This window comes from Trachurus japonicus, chromosome 4, assembly GCF_045865225.1.
Source record: "Trachurus japonicus isolate A0001 chromosome 4, Traja_1.0".
Classification (NCBI taxonomy): Eukaryota; Metazoa; Chordata; class Actinopteri; order Carangiformes; family Carangidae; genus Trachurus; species Trachurus japonicus.
In genome coordinates this window covers 31,288,113-31,305,198 of record NC_140910.1, presented here as the reverse complement: position 1 = coordinate 31,305,198, position 17,086 = coordinate 31,288,113, and the positions used below count along the sequence as shown (strand labels likewise).

The window sequence follows — 17,086 nt, the reverse complement described above, 5'->3', positions numbered from 1 at the left end:
ATTTAGATCGACTTGTTGCATTGTTAAAGGTGTACAGAAAAGAAAATTGAATTTGAGCCCACTCTGGGTCATAAAATTAGTGTAATAACTCATCTATCAGACGATGTAGGCCAAACTTTGTGCAAAATTCTATTTTTGAGTAAATCCGTGATGAAAGTGTGTATTTTAGTGTAGTTTTTTTTTTTCGTATTGGATAATGCAGGCGCACGGATTATACGTCAGCCTGTACACGATTCACTAGCCACTGATATTGGATCCGTAATCCGTCATTCAAACGTCTGAGACACGCACACACACACGGAGCTCGGGCTCGCCCCAAACTTTGAATATCCCGCCCGCTCGATAACGACCAATCAAATTCATTTTCCTTACTCGGGTAAACTCGTGTTGCAGCTCGTGACAACTCAGCGCGACAAACGGGACAAACGGCCATTTCTGTACACCTTTAACGTTCAAACACTGATAGAACAGACAGTTGGCTACACTACACAGTCAGATTTAAAGATAACAGGATAATTCTGCCCCGTTTCATGAAAACATTATGATCAAAATAAGGGACAGTTGCCAACCCTACCTGAGGTGTGGCCACTTTTCTGCAAACATGTTAAAGTTCAACATTAATTGGTCACTGATGCATCATGGGAGTTCAGTTTAACAATTCCAGCTCTGGTAAAAACCATGGATGTATTAGGCTATATTATCATGGTAAAAACCCACAGGCTGTTTTCCCAGCTGCATGCTGGTCCTAAACCATTCCAACTGTGTGAGCTCATGAAGCCACAGAGTTACATGAAAAAAACAACACAGCAAACTAAAACTGACAAATTATTAATTAACTATCAAACAAACCAACTTCACTGGACAAGAACGTAACAAACAGAAACTACCAGAGGATTTTATTCTAATGAGTTCAAACAAAACAACCTCACTGTCACACAAAAATAAATAAATAAATCAGAATGAAACAAAGAAGGAAATGAATGAAAATCTGTTCTCAGGCTGTCAGCTTGGATTGTAGTAGTAGTAGTGTAGTAGTAGTTGTGTAGTAGTAGTGTAGTAGTAGTTGTGTAGTAGTAGTGTAGTAGTACTCCAGCTGACAGTTATAGATAATAGCAAACAGCTTAAGTCTAACGACTTCTGTGATCATCTCTGATGTTGTCACCTGAGTGGGAGTCTCAGGGTGTGTTCACCTGGGTCAGGACAGGTAGAATCTGTGTTGCCACGTCTGTTTCCTAGAGCAGTGTTTTTCAACCTTTTTTGAGCCACGGCACACTTTGTTCATTAAAAAAATCCCGCGGCACACCACTAACCAAAAATGTTAGAAAATGACACAGTGCAGCCTAATACAGTAAAAATAATACAAATTTTGTCTCTTACAGTGTAGTTAGTTTGTTCTGACTGTGACTGAGTAATGGTCACTGTGCAGGCTTCTGCCACTACACTCATTGACATAAAAAAAGTCCTATTTTATTAGCCAACTCTGCCAGACACAGATGCTCAACAAAGCCTCTTTTTTTTTTTAGCTGTCAATCAACTCATGGGAGCTTGTCAACACGTGCACACTTCCACTCGTGCCTTCAGCCATATTTCACAGCAAACATGAGAGGACTTAAACTTATGTTGTGCACTCCCTGTGATAGAAAGTCAGAACAAACTCTGAGTGCAACCTGAAACGCGTGCTTCACTCTGCCTGGTCGCACATCTCGCGCTCTGGAGCGCAGTGCGCGCGCCTGCAGCGCTTCAGATCGGTTCAGTTCTATTTTTCACGCGAGCCGTGAGCCAAGAGCGCCGTCAAGTTGGGTAGACCAGGTCGTACCAGACAGGAAGTCGGGCACAAAAAAGGCGAGAGAATCCGGTCAATTTTCAAAATAAAATAATTAAATGATGATTAATTAAGTTGTTGCTCGTCCGTCAATACATATTTGACCGTTGCGTCTGCACACGAGACACACACACATGTTTAAAATGACGTGTGTGTGGAAAACCGAGTGAATACGAATAAGGACGGTGCCCCTTAAATAAAAAGGAGGCGCTCTCCAGCCGGCTCCCAGTCACTCACCTGCAGCTGCACAGACGAGCAGAGGAGCGCTCCGCTGGCGTGGATGAGCTGCAGCACAGCGGGAGCAGCGCGCGTGTGTTATAAAAATAAAAAACAAACAAAATGAGACTGGCAGTCGGCACGAGCCTATAGTCACAGACACTCAGTGGAGTGCTGAATCTCACTCGTTAATGGTTATAATCGCCTATGAGCGTTGGTTATCGGTCTGAAAAAAAAAATCAAAATGTGCATCGCTAGTTTGGATCAATTAAGTAAATTTGGTAATTTTCCACGGCACACCTGGCGAAAGCTCACGGCACACCAGTGGTTGAAAATCACTGTCCTAGAGTTTCACCTTCAGACTCTGCCCACGCCCAGGTGATAAAATTATATAAGAGCAGACAGCCACAGATTCATAAAAAAACAACACAGCAAAATAAAACAGACAAATTATTAACTAACTATCATCATCATCATCATCATCATCATCATCATCATCATCATCATCATCATCTATCAAACAAACCAACTTCACTGGACCAGCCACAGACAGAAACTACCAGAGAATTTTATTCCAATGAATTCGAACAAAACAAACTCACTGTCACAAATGAGAAATCAGGAAGAAACAAAGAAGGAAACAAATGTTTCCTCTTGACTTCAAACAGCATCCGCCGCGTTTTGCATGTTTGGATTCTCTCTCCTGTTCCTCCCACACATCAGGTGAACCTGTGTGTATTTGAATATGAAGTTGTTTGTCCCTGTGCTCTCCTGGTTTGGACTCAGGACCTAAGCTATAGCTTTAGATAATAGCTGGCAGTTAATGGCCAATATTGTGTTTTCACCATCAAGATCTTTGTGAAGCAGCTTCTTGTTCAGATTCTAACGACTCATCTGATCATCTCTGATGTTGTCACCTGAGTGGGAGTCTCAGGGTGTGTTCAGGTAAGGTCAGGTAGAATCTGTGGTTTCTGTTTCCTTGAGTTTCACCCTCAGACTCCGCCCAGGTCGGTGATAAAGTGATGTCAGAGCAGACAGGTGAGGCAGAGGCAGAGACGACGCTCACTGAGAAACATCGCTCGTGACGCTCAGGTGCAGAGACGTGAAGAGGAGACATCATGTACAGAGGTCGATGTGAGTCTGTCGGCGTGGAAACATTCAGGTTATTTTTCTGTTACTGTCGCTGTGATTTTACATGTAGCTCTCACTGTGTTTACCCCGAACAGCCAGCAGACGCCGTAACTATGACGACAGGAGACTGCAGCCGCCGAGAAGAGAGGTGGTCAGAGGACAGAGGACAGGTAACAACACACATTTCCCGCCGGCCTCGGGACCAACCGGCTCGGTTCGGATCACGCTTGATTTAACAATCCGCCGTGTGGCTCATTAAAGGCGAGCTTACAGTTCGTCTGTTCACATCTCAAACTCTTCAGTCCTACGTCTCAGATCAGTCTCAGACCGACACCAATTGCACGTCGTTCCTGATGTTGGTTCCTATAGCGCAGTCCATGGTGGAAGATCAGACCGACAAACACACAGACAGACAGACAGACAGCGTGCGTCACCTCCAAGGACGGTGCTGCCTTCAGCTGTCAGAGGAGCCTCGCTAGTCCTCTCTCTTTAGCCTGACGTTTGGCTGCACTTTGTTTAAAAGAGTTCAACATGTGAAGATCTAACTACCATCCCATTTTTTTGTAGGCTATTTTGTAAACTGTATAGCCTAACTCTTCTACAAGATACATACAGTGTTCAAATTTACAACTAGTCTGGTACCTGTTACATTAAAAATAGGATTGGTCTCAGGTTTAGGTAACCCTATTTTATTTTATTTAGCCTAATAGCCTACTAAATGTTCAGCCTGCACATTAAAAGTGTAATAATAAATGAAATAGAATATAAATTATGTTCACCTGCATAATGCAAGTAAACAAAATTTCATTTAATACAGATTATTGCAGCACAACAAAAACTTTTATTTAGTAGTAAAGAGAAACAGAAAAAGGTGTGTGTGGGCACATGTTATTCAGCTGATGTGAGGACGGCATGCATTGAAAGTGGAGCTTTAGGTGGTTGTTGCCTGGGATGGTATGAAAATAATGTCCCAGTCCGCCCCTGTCACCGCCATTAACACATAGAAAACTTTATTAATTTTAACAAACTTTATTAAACTTTCCCACAGGAGAAGCTGGGATGAGAGAGAGAGAGAGAGAGAGAGAGAGAGAGAGAGAGAGAGAGAGAGAGAGAGAGAGAGAGAGAGAGAGACCTTTGTAGTGTTTGTGGGGTGGGGCTGCTCTTCAATGATTAATTTGACTTGATGAGCTTGAACCCATCTAGTAGCCTGAACCAGATTGAAACAAATTTACGAACTTTGATCAACCACTAGGCTATAGCATTCATACTTTTTTTTTTTAAACCCTGGAGATTCACATAGAGAGAGAGAGTTCGACCGACTCCTGCAGTGAACACAGGGTTGACTCAGATGGCAGATTAACAGTAAAGAGCTAACAACTAGCAGATAGCTAACAAAGACAAGCTAACGTCTCTGATGTTGTCACCTGAGTGGGAGTATGATAACAATGTCAAAAAAGCCAAGACACTGCAAACAGCTAACTATAAACAGCTGTCAAATGTGACATGGTTTATAAAATGGCTAACAACAAACAGCAAATGGCTAATGAAACAGCAAACAGCAGCATGACTAACGAAAGCAGATGGCTAACAAAACAAAAATCATCTGACGAAATAGCAAACTTCTGACGTAACAGCAAACGGCTGATGAAACACCAATCGGCTGACCAAACAGCAATTGGCTGCCCAAACACCAAATGTCTAACGAAACAACAAACGTCTAACTAAACAAAAATCGTCTGACATAACAGCAAATGGCTGATGAAAAAAAAATTGCCTGACGAAAGAGCAAACTTCTGACAGAACAGCAAATGACTGACAAAACAGCAAACCACTGACAAAGTAGCAAATAGCAAATGAAAAGCAATCAGCTAGCAAAACAGCAAACAGCAGACAAGATAGCTAACGAAAAAGAAAACGGCTGACGAAACAGTTAGCGGCTAACAAAACAGCAAACGGCTGATGAAACACCAATTGGCTAGCGAAACAGCAAGTCTGACGGAACAGCAAACAGCTAACAAAACAGCAAACGGCTGACGAAACACCAAGTGGCCGACCAAGCGGCAATTGGCTGACAAAACACCAAATCTCTAACGAAACAGTAAATGGCTGACGAAACAAAAACTGTCTGACAAAACAGCAAACAGCTAACAAAACAGCAAACGGCTAGTTGCAAATGGCTAACGAAACAGCAAACGGCTGATGGAACAGCAAACGGCCGACGAAACAAATGGCTGACGGAACAGCAAACGGCTGACAAAATAGCAAACGGGTGACGAAACAGCTAACGGCTAACAAAACAGAAAACGTCTGACGAAACAGCAAACAGATAACAAAACAAAAATCGTTTGACGGAACAGCAAACGGCTGACGAAATAATCGGCTAACGAAACGGCTGACGGAACAGCAAATGGCTGACAGAACAGCAAACGGCTGACAAAACAGCAGTCTTACGAAACAGCAAACGTCTGACGAAACAGCAAACAAAACAAAAATCGTTTGACGGAACAGTGAACGTCTGACGGAACAAAAATCGCCTGATGAAAGAGCAAACCTCTGATGGAATAGCAAATGGCTGACTAAACAGCAAACCACTGACAAAACAGCCAACCGCTGAGTTTCAAACAGCTAACGAAAAGCAATTGGCTAGCCAGCAAACGGCTGACAAAACAGCAAACGTCTAATGAAACAGCAACGAAACAGCAAACGTCTAACGAAACAAAAATCGTCTGACGAAACAGAAAACGTCTGACGAAACAGCAAACAGCTAACAAGACAAAAATTGTCTGATGGAACAGCAAACGACTAACGAAACGGCAAACAACTAACAAAACAAAAAACGTCTGACGTAACAGCAAACAACTAACAAAACAAAAATCGCCTGATGGACAGCAAACGTCTGACGGAACAGCAAACGTCTAGTGAAACAAAAATCGCCTGACAAAACAGCCAACCGCTGACAAAGTATCAAGCAGCTAACGAAAAGCAATCAGCTAGCCAGCAAACGGCTGACGAAACAACAAACAAAACAAAAATCGTTTGACGGAACAGCAAACAGCTAACAAAACAGCAAACGGCTAATTTGCAAATGGCTAATGAAACAGCAAACGGCTGACAAAACAGCAAATGTCTTACGAAACAGCAAGCGTGTAACGAAACAACAAACGTCTAACTAAACAAAAATCGTCTGACGAAACAGCTAACGGCTAACGCCGTGTTCCCACCAAACGCGATGAACGCGATGTAATCGCGCGTCAAATGAAATCGCGTCGCGCTAGACGCTCCAGTTTTGATGCTGGTCCAATATGCAAAAAACGCCTCGTCGCGGCATCGCGTCGCGCGACGAGCCCGCCCAAACAACAACATTTCTTCCACCATTTCATTCTCTCATCGACCATGGCTGAGCTAACCACCGTCACTGCACTGTTCCTGTCCCTGTAGATGGGACAGGAACAGCTGCAGCGGAGACAGCTCCGTGACACTACTGTGTGACTGACCGCCTGTTGAGTGCTTTGGGACGGGGCGGCCGCTGGTTGAAAACAGCAGTGATAAAAGGCTTTCAGGTCCGAATCTTAACCAGAAACGTTTGTAACAGCACCGGAAAAGCAACACTGAATAGTTGTGGCTTTGCTGCAGCTAATGGGGATCTGAATAATAAACTAAACTAAACCAAAGATACTCTATTTAGGCTTTAAACCGTCTTTGACTAAACTGCCAAGGGAACACCAGTACGTCCGTACGTCAGCACGTCGGTGACGATCTCAACGCTGATAGGCTGTCGCGGCGCGTCTTCACGCGAATTCGCCGCAAAAGTTCAATTATTTCAACTCCAGCGATGAAGAAGCGATTTTTCGCGGCCAACGCGTCCATCGCGCCGCGCTATCGCGTCCATCGCATCGCCCGGCGCGATGACGCGTCTAATCGCATCTTTGCATTGACTTTACATATAATCTCGACGCGCGATGAAGCGTCATCTCGTTTGGTGGGAACACGCCGTAACGAAACAAAAATCGCCTGACGAAACAGAAAACGTCAGAGTAAACAGCAAACAGCTAACAAGACAAAAATTGTCTGATGGAACAGCAAATGGCTAACGAAACAGCAACTAACAAAACAAAAATCGCCTGATGGACAGCAAACGTCTGACGAAACAGCAAACGTCTAACAAAACAGCAAGCGTCTAACAAAACAGTGTCTAACGAAACAAAAATTGTCTGACAAAACAGCAAACGGCTAACAAAACAAAAATCGTCTTGACGGAACAGCAAACGTCTAACGAAACAAAAATCGTCTGACGAAACAGCCAACCGCTGACAAAGTATCAAACAGCTAACGAAAAGCAATCGGCTAGCCAGCAAACGACTGACAAAACAGAAAATGTCTAACGAAACTAGAACGAAACAGCAAACATCTAACAAAACAAAAATCGTCTGACAAAACAGCAAACAGCTAACAAGACAAAAATTGTCTGACGGACAGCAAACGTCTGACGGAACAGCAAATGGCTGACGAAACAGCCAACTGCTGACGAAACAGCAACTAACAAAACAAAAATCGCCTGATGGACAGCAAACGTCTGACGGAACAGCAAATGGCTGACAAAACAGCAAACGTCTAACAAAACAGCAAGCGTCTAACAAAACAGTGTCTAACAAAACAAAAATCGTCTGACGGAACAGCAAACGTCTAACGAAACAAAAATCGCCTGACGAAACAGCCAACCGCTGACAAAGTATCAAACAGCTAACGAAAAGCAATCGGCTAGCCAGCAAACGGCTGACAAAACAGCAAACGTCTAACGAAACTAGAACGAAACAGCAAACGTCTAACGAAACAAAAATCGTCTGACGAAACAGCAAACAGCTAACAAGACAAAAATTGTTTGACGGACAGCAAATGGCTGACGAAACAGCCAACTGCTGACGAAACAGCCATCCGCTGACAAAACAGAAAACGTCTAACGAAACAGCAATCGTCTAACAAAACAGTGTCTAACGAAACAAAAATCGTCTGACGAAACAGCAAACGGCTGATGAAACAGCAAACCACTGACAAAACAGCAAACGGCTGATGAAAAAGAGATCCGCCAACAGACAGCAAAGAGCTATGAAACAGCAGATGGCTAACAGACAGCAATTAGGCTACTAAAAAAAGCAATCAGCTAACGGCTAATGACTGATGAACAACAGATTTATTGGCTAATGAGTAGAAAATGGCTAACAAAACAGAGGACGCAAATATAAACACAAACAGATTCTAACAAAACAAAAAAGAGTTAATGAAACAGCAAAACTGTTAGCAAACAGCAAATGGCTAACAACCACTAATGAACAGCAAATTTCTAATGAACTGCATACAGCTAACAAACAGAACATTTGTGTATGAGACAGCAAAGGGCTAACACACAGTGAGGGGCTTACGAAACAGTGAACAGCTTATGAACAGCAAACAGTTAATGGAACAGCACAGCAAAAACTTCAAACAGCAGAGTTACAAGAAACAAGTAAAATGGTCCAGCAGAGGGCGTGTTCTGCATTAATAGCAAACATTTGCAGAGTATTTTGACCAAAATCAAGTCTGAGTCTCGGTGGACAATTGTGCCAAGAAGACATTCCATCAATGTTACTGGGATATTAAGTCCACAAGAGTAGGATCCCTTTAATAGCCTTCTAGGTTATCCTGAATTTTGAATCTGTTTCTTTCCACAGCTGTGCACTTACGCCATACGCATGTACCACCGATCAGTAACATTGATGGGCCGATTGAAAGCCTGTTGAAGATGAGCGTATCAACTCTGCAGCCCCTGGAGACAATAGTAGGAGCTAGCTTTCTGGAGTTTGCGAGAGCCCTAAACCCTGATGTTCAAATTCCTACCAAAGAGGTGATCCGCTCTGAGCTTTTCAAAGTTTACCAGAGAAAGAAAAAAGAGTTGCGATCCAGCTTGGCCTCTGCTGATGACATCGTACTGACATGTGAGTTGTGGTCGTCAAGACCTGAAGACCCGTATCTGACAGTGCATTGCCATTTTGTGGACAAACATGGAAATCATAAGTCCAACATGCTTGAAACTATCAGCCTTTTTGGAGATGTATCTGCCACCAACATTAAAAAGCAGCTCTCCACTGTCATGGAAGCTTGGGGCGTGAAAGAGAAGGTCCACTGTGTGGTCAGAGCTGGGATGCCACAGATGAAAGAAGTTGAATGGACTGACATGCCTTGTTTTGCCGAGACCTTAGATGAGGTATGTAAGGATCTGAAGAGGAACAAAGAGCTGGCAATGTTTCTCACAAAGTGTCAGAACATCATCAGGTTCTTCAAGACCGATTCTGAAGCTGAGAAGAATCTCAGAGCGATTCAACCACAGCTGAAAGTGGCACAAAAGGAGCTGGTGTACTTGGGTGACCAGTGGTTCTCTTGGCTGCTCATGCTTCAGGGACTGAAAGAACAGTACCGGGCCATGTTGGTGGTGCTCAACGACAAAGGCAAGACAGATTTAATTCTGAATGAAGAAGATAAAAAGAAGCTCAACAATCTGATCTCAGCTCTGAAGCCGCTGATGGAAGCAACGTCCACCATGAAAAGTGGATTTCAGACTATTTCTGTGGTGTTGCCACACCTGATGTCACTCATGGATAAACTTATGGAGGAAAGGGGAAACAATGATGTTGCTAAGATTATGCTCAGCATATTTCGTAAGAGGTTTGGGGATGTCAACAACCAAAAGATTGCCTTCAGCACCTTCCTCGATCCAAGATACAAAGAACGTCTGACAGAAACAAACAAGAAAAAGGCACAGGAAAAAATAATGGAGGAGCTCATTGCAGGTAAAACCCGCTCTTCTGATCAAAAGTCAAAGTTAAAGTTATTAAAGTTCAAGGACCAACTGGAGAGATACATGGCCACTGAGGAATCTTCAGAGGGGTCCAACCCCTTGGCCTGGTGGAGGATCACTGGAAAGAGAGAATTTGGTGAACTGAGCCAGCTGGCTCTGAAGAAACTTGGGGTGGTGTCAACTGCCGTGCCCTTCGAGAGAGCCTTCTCCAGGGCTGGAGACCAGTTCCACAAACTCAGGAGCTGCATTGAGCCTGAAGACCTCAACGTGGTTCTGTTCCTCAACAGCAACTGGTCTTAGAGACAAACACATCAGAGAGACATCAAAATGTCAGACTGGAGATCACCTGAACAACTGTCTGGAAAAGGTGAGGTGCTGCGGTGAGGTCACAAGTTTACAAATCACCACCTGTTTCACCACCTGCCTCAATCCCGTCAGGCAACCAACCAACCAACCAACCAACCAACCAACCAACCACCCAACCAACCAGCCACCCAATCTATCTATCTATCTATCTATCTATCTATCTATCTATCTATCTATCTATCTATCTATCTATCTGTCTGTCTGTCTGTCTGTCTGTCTGTCTGTCTGTCTGTCTGTCTGTCTGTCTGTCTGTCTGTCTGTCTGTCTGTCTGTCTGTCTGTCTGTCTGTCTGTCTGTCTGTCTGTCTGTCTGTCTGTCTGTCTGTCTGTCTGTCTACTGTTGTGATGTTGTGTCAAGATAACTTGATGTACTCTATATTTTAATTAGAACTGCAACCATTTCTGTTTGTGTGTTTTTTTCCCCCTCATTTCTACTTTTTAATCTATTCCTATTCAGGTTAGCTGCATATTTGATTTCAACTGTTACACTTAAACATGCATGATTTCAATGTTTTCTTCTACCTTTAACATTTCTACTGCTTTTTACCTTTAAAAGGCATTCACCTCATACTACAAGTTATTAAACATTGCTTTATCAGATTCTTAAGCTAATTTAGCATTGATTCAACAATTTCTTCAGCTCATTCAGCATTGCTTCAGCAGTAGGGTTCAGCTGCTTTCAGCATTCACACGCATTTTCTGCAGGAAATGCTTTCTTTTTCTAGTTATTAGTTATTAATCCGTGAATTGATTGTTGTCTGTCTATTTGACACACACATACAATAAATAAGAAATATACATTTACTCACCAAACCTCTTATTGTATGAGTCGTTCTTCACCAGGTTCTCCACAAGAGGGCGCCATCATGTCACAGTTTACACCCGGAGAACAGTGTGACCTCTGACCCCTCAGTGAGGGAGGGGTCTGAACCTCAGATTCATCAGTTTGTAAAGTAAAGACGTTCCTCAGTGCAACTGGTGCAGAATAAAGTACCACCATGCATGTACAAATACCTCCACCTGTACTTCAATACATCTAGTAGTGTACTAGTACTTTAAGTAGGCAGTACTTGTACTTATAGTGATCAATGAACTCCTATATGAGAGTTTATGACTAAATAATATATCATTAATATCAAAGCTTTAATTTAATTTAAAGATTCTTTAGCGGATGAAGGTTTGACTCCTCTTCATCACAGCAGTTCAATATGTGACAATAAATCTATAATCAATATAAATGATCAATATTTCTATACATCGATAAAAATGAAATATTAGCCTATAATAATATATAAAGATTAAATGAAAATACAAGACTACACTGTAAAAAAAATATCATGTCTAATATCACAGTAGAATATTAGTTAGAATATTTGTATCACTGATTCTATGGTAATGATTGGTGTTTGATTTCACATTTTACTGTAAGATTGAAACATTTTACAATTGAAAAACACCATGTTTTGTCCCCAAATTTACATTAAAATACTAGCCTATATAAAATAAGTTGGTTTGTGCCATGAAATATGAAGAGATTTTATCTTATCTTATTAGATTTATGTACAATTGTCCCTATGTTACTGCATAAATACAGGTTTTGTCTGTATAAACCGGCAACTGCAGCTGCTAGTTTTTTTACTGTTAAAAAATAATGACAAAACTGTAGAAAATGATGGGCAGACATTTTATGAAAAAAATATTAGCATTTGAATATTAAACAAAATAAAGTTCGTGCCATGAAATATGAAAGGATTAACTACTACAGTAATTTAACAGTATAAATTATAAAGCTCAAATTTACTCTGTGAAATTGTCCATCAATTAGAGAAAAAAGAAAAGAAAATACTTTTATTTGAGCTGCCTCAGTTCTTTAAAATATGGTAGGAAATATGGAAATTTAAGACTAATTTGGCAAAGAGATCTTATATGTTCCTTTATAGTTTTGATGTCTCTTCAGTTTGAATCTACAATATAGAAAGTCATAAAAATAAAGAAAGACCATTGAATGAGAAGGCGTGTCCAAACTTTGATCAGATAAACAGAGACAGAGGTGGGAAACGAGGACGAAGCAGCGTCTCACACTAATTGATTCCCGCCCCTTCTCTCTCCTGTGGGACCTGTTACTGTCGTTGTCTGATTGGCTCAGATGTTTATCAGTCATCAGCTCCCAACACACTCATCATTGGCTTGTTACAGTGACAGGCCCCGCCCCCTTGTGACCTCATAACCCTCCAATCAGCCTCATGTGTGATACCTGTGATCCTGACGGACTGAACTGTGGGAAAAACCAGCTGCTGACGCTCACACAGGAGGAAGAGGAAGATCATTCACTGCAAAAACTCAAAATCTTACCAAGAATATTTGTCTTATTTCTAGTTAAAATGTAATTTCTAGTCAAAACAAATCTAATTATACTAAAAATAAGACTCATCATGTAAAAAATAGCTTGTTTTTTAGACACGTCTTACTTTTTTAAGCATATTTTCACTTGAAATAAGTAGAAAAATCTGATAGTGGAGCAAGTTTTTCTTTCTTATTACAAGCACAAAGAACTTGCTTTCGCTGGCAGATTTTTCTACTTATTTCAATTGAAAATTAGTTTGAAACAAGTGAAAATGATCTAAAAACAAGTTCATTTCTAGGTGATGAGTCTTATTTTAAGTGGAAAGCGATTAATTTTGACTAAAATTGAGACATTTTGACAAGAAATAACACAAATATTCTTGGAAAGATTTTGAGTTTTTACAGTGTTTAAATTATTACCCGACAAAATAAAAGCTGTTTTCATCCCCTCTGACCTTCAGAATAAAAGCACTGAACACGATGAGTTGAGGAGAAAGAATCACTTGAACGCTCATCATTAAATAGCTCTAAAATCAGCAAAGTCATTCAAACTACTGATCAGATCAATCACATCAGTCAGTGTCAAGTTTTTTTATATATTGTTTTTTTTATTGATCAGTTACTGATACATTAAAAAACAATCAATCAATATTCTACTGAACATCACAACAACAATGAAAGCAAACGTTCCTTTAACGTTAAAGAAACCGAGTCGCGTCGTCTGTTTCTGACTGAACACAGAGACACGTCAACACTAATCATCTAATCGATAATAATAACCAATAACCAATAATAATAATAATGTGAATATCACACAGACTCTGGGCCTCTCAGGGCGAAGCTCTGAGGTGCGTTCAAAGACCACAGGTCGCTGCTGCTGCTGCTGCTGCTGCTGGTATACGATACGACTCCTCTGGAGCCAACATGGTGGACCGTCAACGCTCCGGTCCGGTGTCGTTAGGCCACGCCCCCTCGCCGCGCTTCTCGTCAGGTGGAGGCGCTGTCGTTAGGCCACGCCCAGTGGTGTAGTCTAATGTTTTGTAGTGGGTAAACTGCTTCTTAGGTGGGTAAACTGTACATACTTGTATCACATAGACTGGTGGTTCTCAAACTTTTTTACATCAAAATTGACACAAATTAGACCACGGACCCCCATCGGACAAAATTTTGAAGCAAATACCAGAAATGCACAAACAATCAATGTACGTTTAAATTAGGCATACATTTTTGAAAGACTATAGAGACATTTCTGGAAAAAAGTGGTAAAAATTCTCACAAAAAAATCTGGAAAAATCTGGTAAAATTTCAAAAACAAAACAGAAAAAAGGGAAAAAAAAATGTTTTCAAAGAAACTAGTAAGATTTATCAAAGAAATTCTAGGAAAAGCGGTAAAAAAAAAAAAGTGGTAGAAGTCCTATATAGTAAATAGTAAAATGTTTTTTTTTTAAATTGAGAAGAAACTGGTAAAATTACTCAAGAATTCTAGAAAAAGTGGTAAAATTTTTCTAAATATTACAGAAAAAAGTGGTAAAATTTCTCAAACAATAATACAAAAGGGGTAAAATTTCTTTAAAAAAAAGAAAGTAAAAAGTGGTAAAATTTCAAGAAATAGTTGGGAACCCCCTTGAACCCTGTCAACCCTCCCACTTTGAGAACCACTGACATTTACTTTAGTTGGATAGTTTTGTTGTACTGGGTGTATAATGAAGTATTTATGCATTTTCCGTGGGTATACTGAGTAAACCTGAGTATCACATAGACTACACCACTGGCCACGCCCCCTCGCCGTGCTGCTGCTCAGGTGGAGGTGCTGTAGTTAGGCCACGCCCCCTCGCCGTGCCGCTCCTCCCAGTCTCCGTCCGTGGAGCTCTCGCAGCCGGATGATGATGACGGTGAATGAAGCCCCGCCCCCTGAGGCCCCGCCCCCTCTGGCCCCGCCCCCTCCGGGTGCTGGTCGGCGGCGAGCCCGTCCAGGAAGTGGATGTAGCGCAGGGCGAGGCGGAGGATCTGGTTCTTGCTGAGCTTCCTGTCGGGCGGGTGGATGGGGAGCAGCCGCCGCAGCTCGGAGAACGCCCCGTTCACGTTCTGCTGCCGCCAGCGCTCGCGGCTGTTGGTGACGACCCGGTGGCGACCCATCACGACCCGCGGACCGGCGCCTGGAGAGGAGAGGAGAGAGGGGGAGGGGTTTAATGAACAGCAGCCAATGGGAGTGTCCGACTTAGTCACATGACCACACGTAATGATAATCAATCAAAAAGATCCCTGAACGCATCACATACAAATAGCCTATACAACAGATTTCCCAGCATGCATTGCTCCCAGTCAGGGCCGTTGCTAGGAATTCTGGGCCCCCTTAAAGAATACTAAAGTGAGCCCCTCCCCCTAACTTTTCCTTCTTTTTTTTCTTAGACTACGTACAGTATGTATTATCGTTTTTTATTTAGCCTTCTTTGTTTTGATGCTAATGCAGCATTACACTGCAAAAACTCAAGTATCTTAGCAAGAATATTTGTCTTATTTCTAGTCAAAATGTCATTTCTAGTCAAAACAAATCTCATTCTACTTAAAATAAGACACATTATATTAAAAGTAGCTTGTTTTTAGACACTTTTTACTTCTTTCGAGCAGATTTTCACTTGGAATAAGTAGAAAAAATCTGATAGTGGAGCAAGTTTTTCTTCCTTATTACAAGCACAAAAAACGTACTTTCACTGGCAGATTTTTCTATTTATTGTGAATTTAAGTGAAAATGATCTAAAAACAAGTTAATTTTTAGGTAATGAGTCTTATTTTAAGTGGAAAGAGATTAGTTTTGACTAGAAATTAGACATTTGGACAAATATTCTTGGAAAGATGTTGAGTTTTTACAGTGTACTATGAGTATTAGTCAGGGTCTTATGCAGAATAAATCAGTCATACAAAGATTAGACTACTGGGGTTTTTTATGGGCCCCACTGGGCGCTGGGCCCCTAGAATTATCATCACCTTTCTCCCCTATACAACGGCCCTTCTCCCAGTTATGTGTGAACATTAAATAAACAAAAATGAAACTTGAAACTCATGCAAATTTAATATCAAACATTTTATCAATCGATTATCATTATAGATAAGTGCATCATCAATGGGCTCTTTGCACAGCTCCACTACTTCCTGAATTTAAGGCAGGTCCTTCATTTCCTGTCTTACATTATTGGACAAACTTAATCCAGGTGTGTCTGACCATTGTGACTACTCAGACACACCTGGATTAAGTTTGTCCAATAATGTAAGACAGGAAATGAAGGACCTGCCTTAAATTCAGGAAGTAGTGGAGCTGTGCAAAGAGCCCATACTGTCTGATAGCCTATAAATAAATCGAAGGTTTTCTCACCGTTGTTGAGGCTGATCAGCTGATCACTGAGAGAGAGAGAGAGAGAAAGAGAGAGAGAGAGAGGTTAACACACTTTTAGTTACAGAAACACATCAGTCTCAATAAAGACAGTGAACGCCTCATTGTAGCTGCTGTGAGGCGTTCACTGTCTCCTCCTGTGTCAGAGTCTCTCTTTATTCATTTATTTATTTTATATTATAGGCTACACACACATTTTTAACTGCACTATACATCCTGTTTTTTTGTGTGTATTACTGTCTACTTGTTTTTTTTTGTTTTTAGTAGGCTAGTATCATATTAATTGTCTCTAATTTAGTGTCATAGGGTTACAGAAATGTTAATTAATGTGCACTGTCCTCTCCAAATAAAAATAAAAAGAAAGAAAGAAAGAAAGAAACCAAGAAAACAAAACAACAACAAAAACACAACAAAATATAAACATAATAGCCTATACATCTATTTACAGAGTTGAATTGAAAATAGGGGTTATAGCTTCAAATAATCATACAGAGGCTTTTAGTGATTATAATGTAAAAGTGTGGTTTTATAGTTTATAGAGGCAGATTTCTATTATAAATACCTGAATCCCTGGTCTTTTTGAGGAACATTTACATTTGTGAATGTAATATTTTCCTAATGAAATTAAAAGATAATTCAACAAAAAAAGAGTCCTTGCCCTTTAAACCTTTTCTCATCATATAGGAGAATTACAGCTCTGTTTAGGTTTAAGCTTTACACCAGTTAAAGTTTCAAACAAATGTCCAACTTCTACCCAGAACAAGTAAAGTTCACATAGCCTAACAACATTCATTCATAAAAAAAAAGTGACAAATACTTCAGAAAGTACAGTTCACATAGGCTAAACATCTTAACATCTGGATGAGTGGATCAGAGTCTTTACCTGTCGCAGGTGTAGCGGTGACGCGGAGCCTCGTGCATCATGTCTCGTGCAGGGAGCAGCAAATAACACAAACTGGACTGGTCCTGGTCTCCTCGTGCACCTCCTTTTA

General features: G+C 41.1%; 2 protein-coding genes across 2 annotated transcripts; one reads left to right on the top strand and one right to left on the bottom strand.

Moving 5' to 3' along the window:
* Positions 1-3,156: 3,156 nt before the first annotated feature.
* Positions 3,157-10,365, top strand: LOC146989219 (E3 SUMO-protein ligase ZBED1-like). The gene is made up of 3 exons (XM_085775354.1): positions 3,157-3,172; positions 3,265-3,339; positions 8,875-10,365. The coding sequence occupies exons 1-3, from the start codon at positions 3,157-3,159 to the stop codon at positions 10,296-10,298; spliced, it is 1,515 nt and encodes a 504-aa protein (XP_085631480.1). The 3' UTR covers positions 10,299-10,365.
* Positions 10,366-14,617: 4,252 nt separating this feature from the next.
* LOC146989218 (T-cell acute lymphocytic leukemia protein 1 homolog) lies at positions 14,618-17,086 on the bottom strand (the record flags this gene model as incomplete). Its single annotated transcript, XM_085775352.1, has 3 exons — positions 16,978-17,086; positions 16,077-16,102; positions 14,618-14,862 (listed from the first exon to the last, which is right to left on the bottom strand). Coding segments are annotated over exons 1-3 (312 nt in total), but the record flags the coding sequence as incomplete, so codon positions are not given.

Bases quoted from the DNA above. Each gene is read 5' to 3' on its own strand.
- LOC146989219 (XM_085775354.1), top strand. The intron at 3,340-8,874 runs GTAACAACACAC...TTCTTTCCACAG, and splicing joins GGTCAGAGGACAGAGGACAG to CTGTGCACTTACGCCATACG.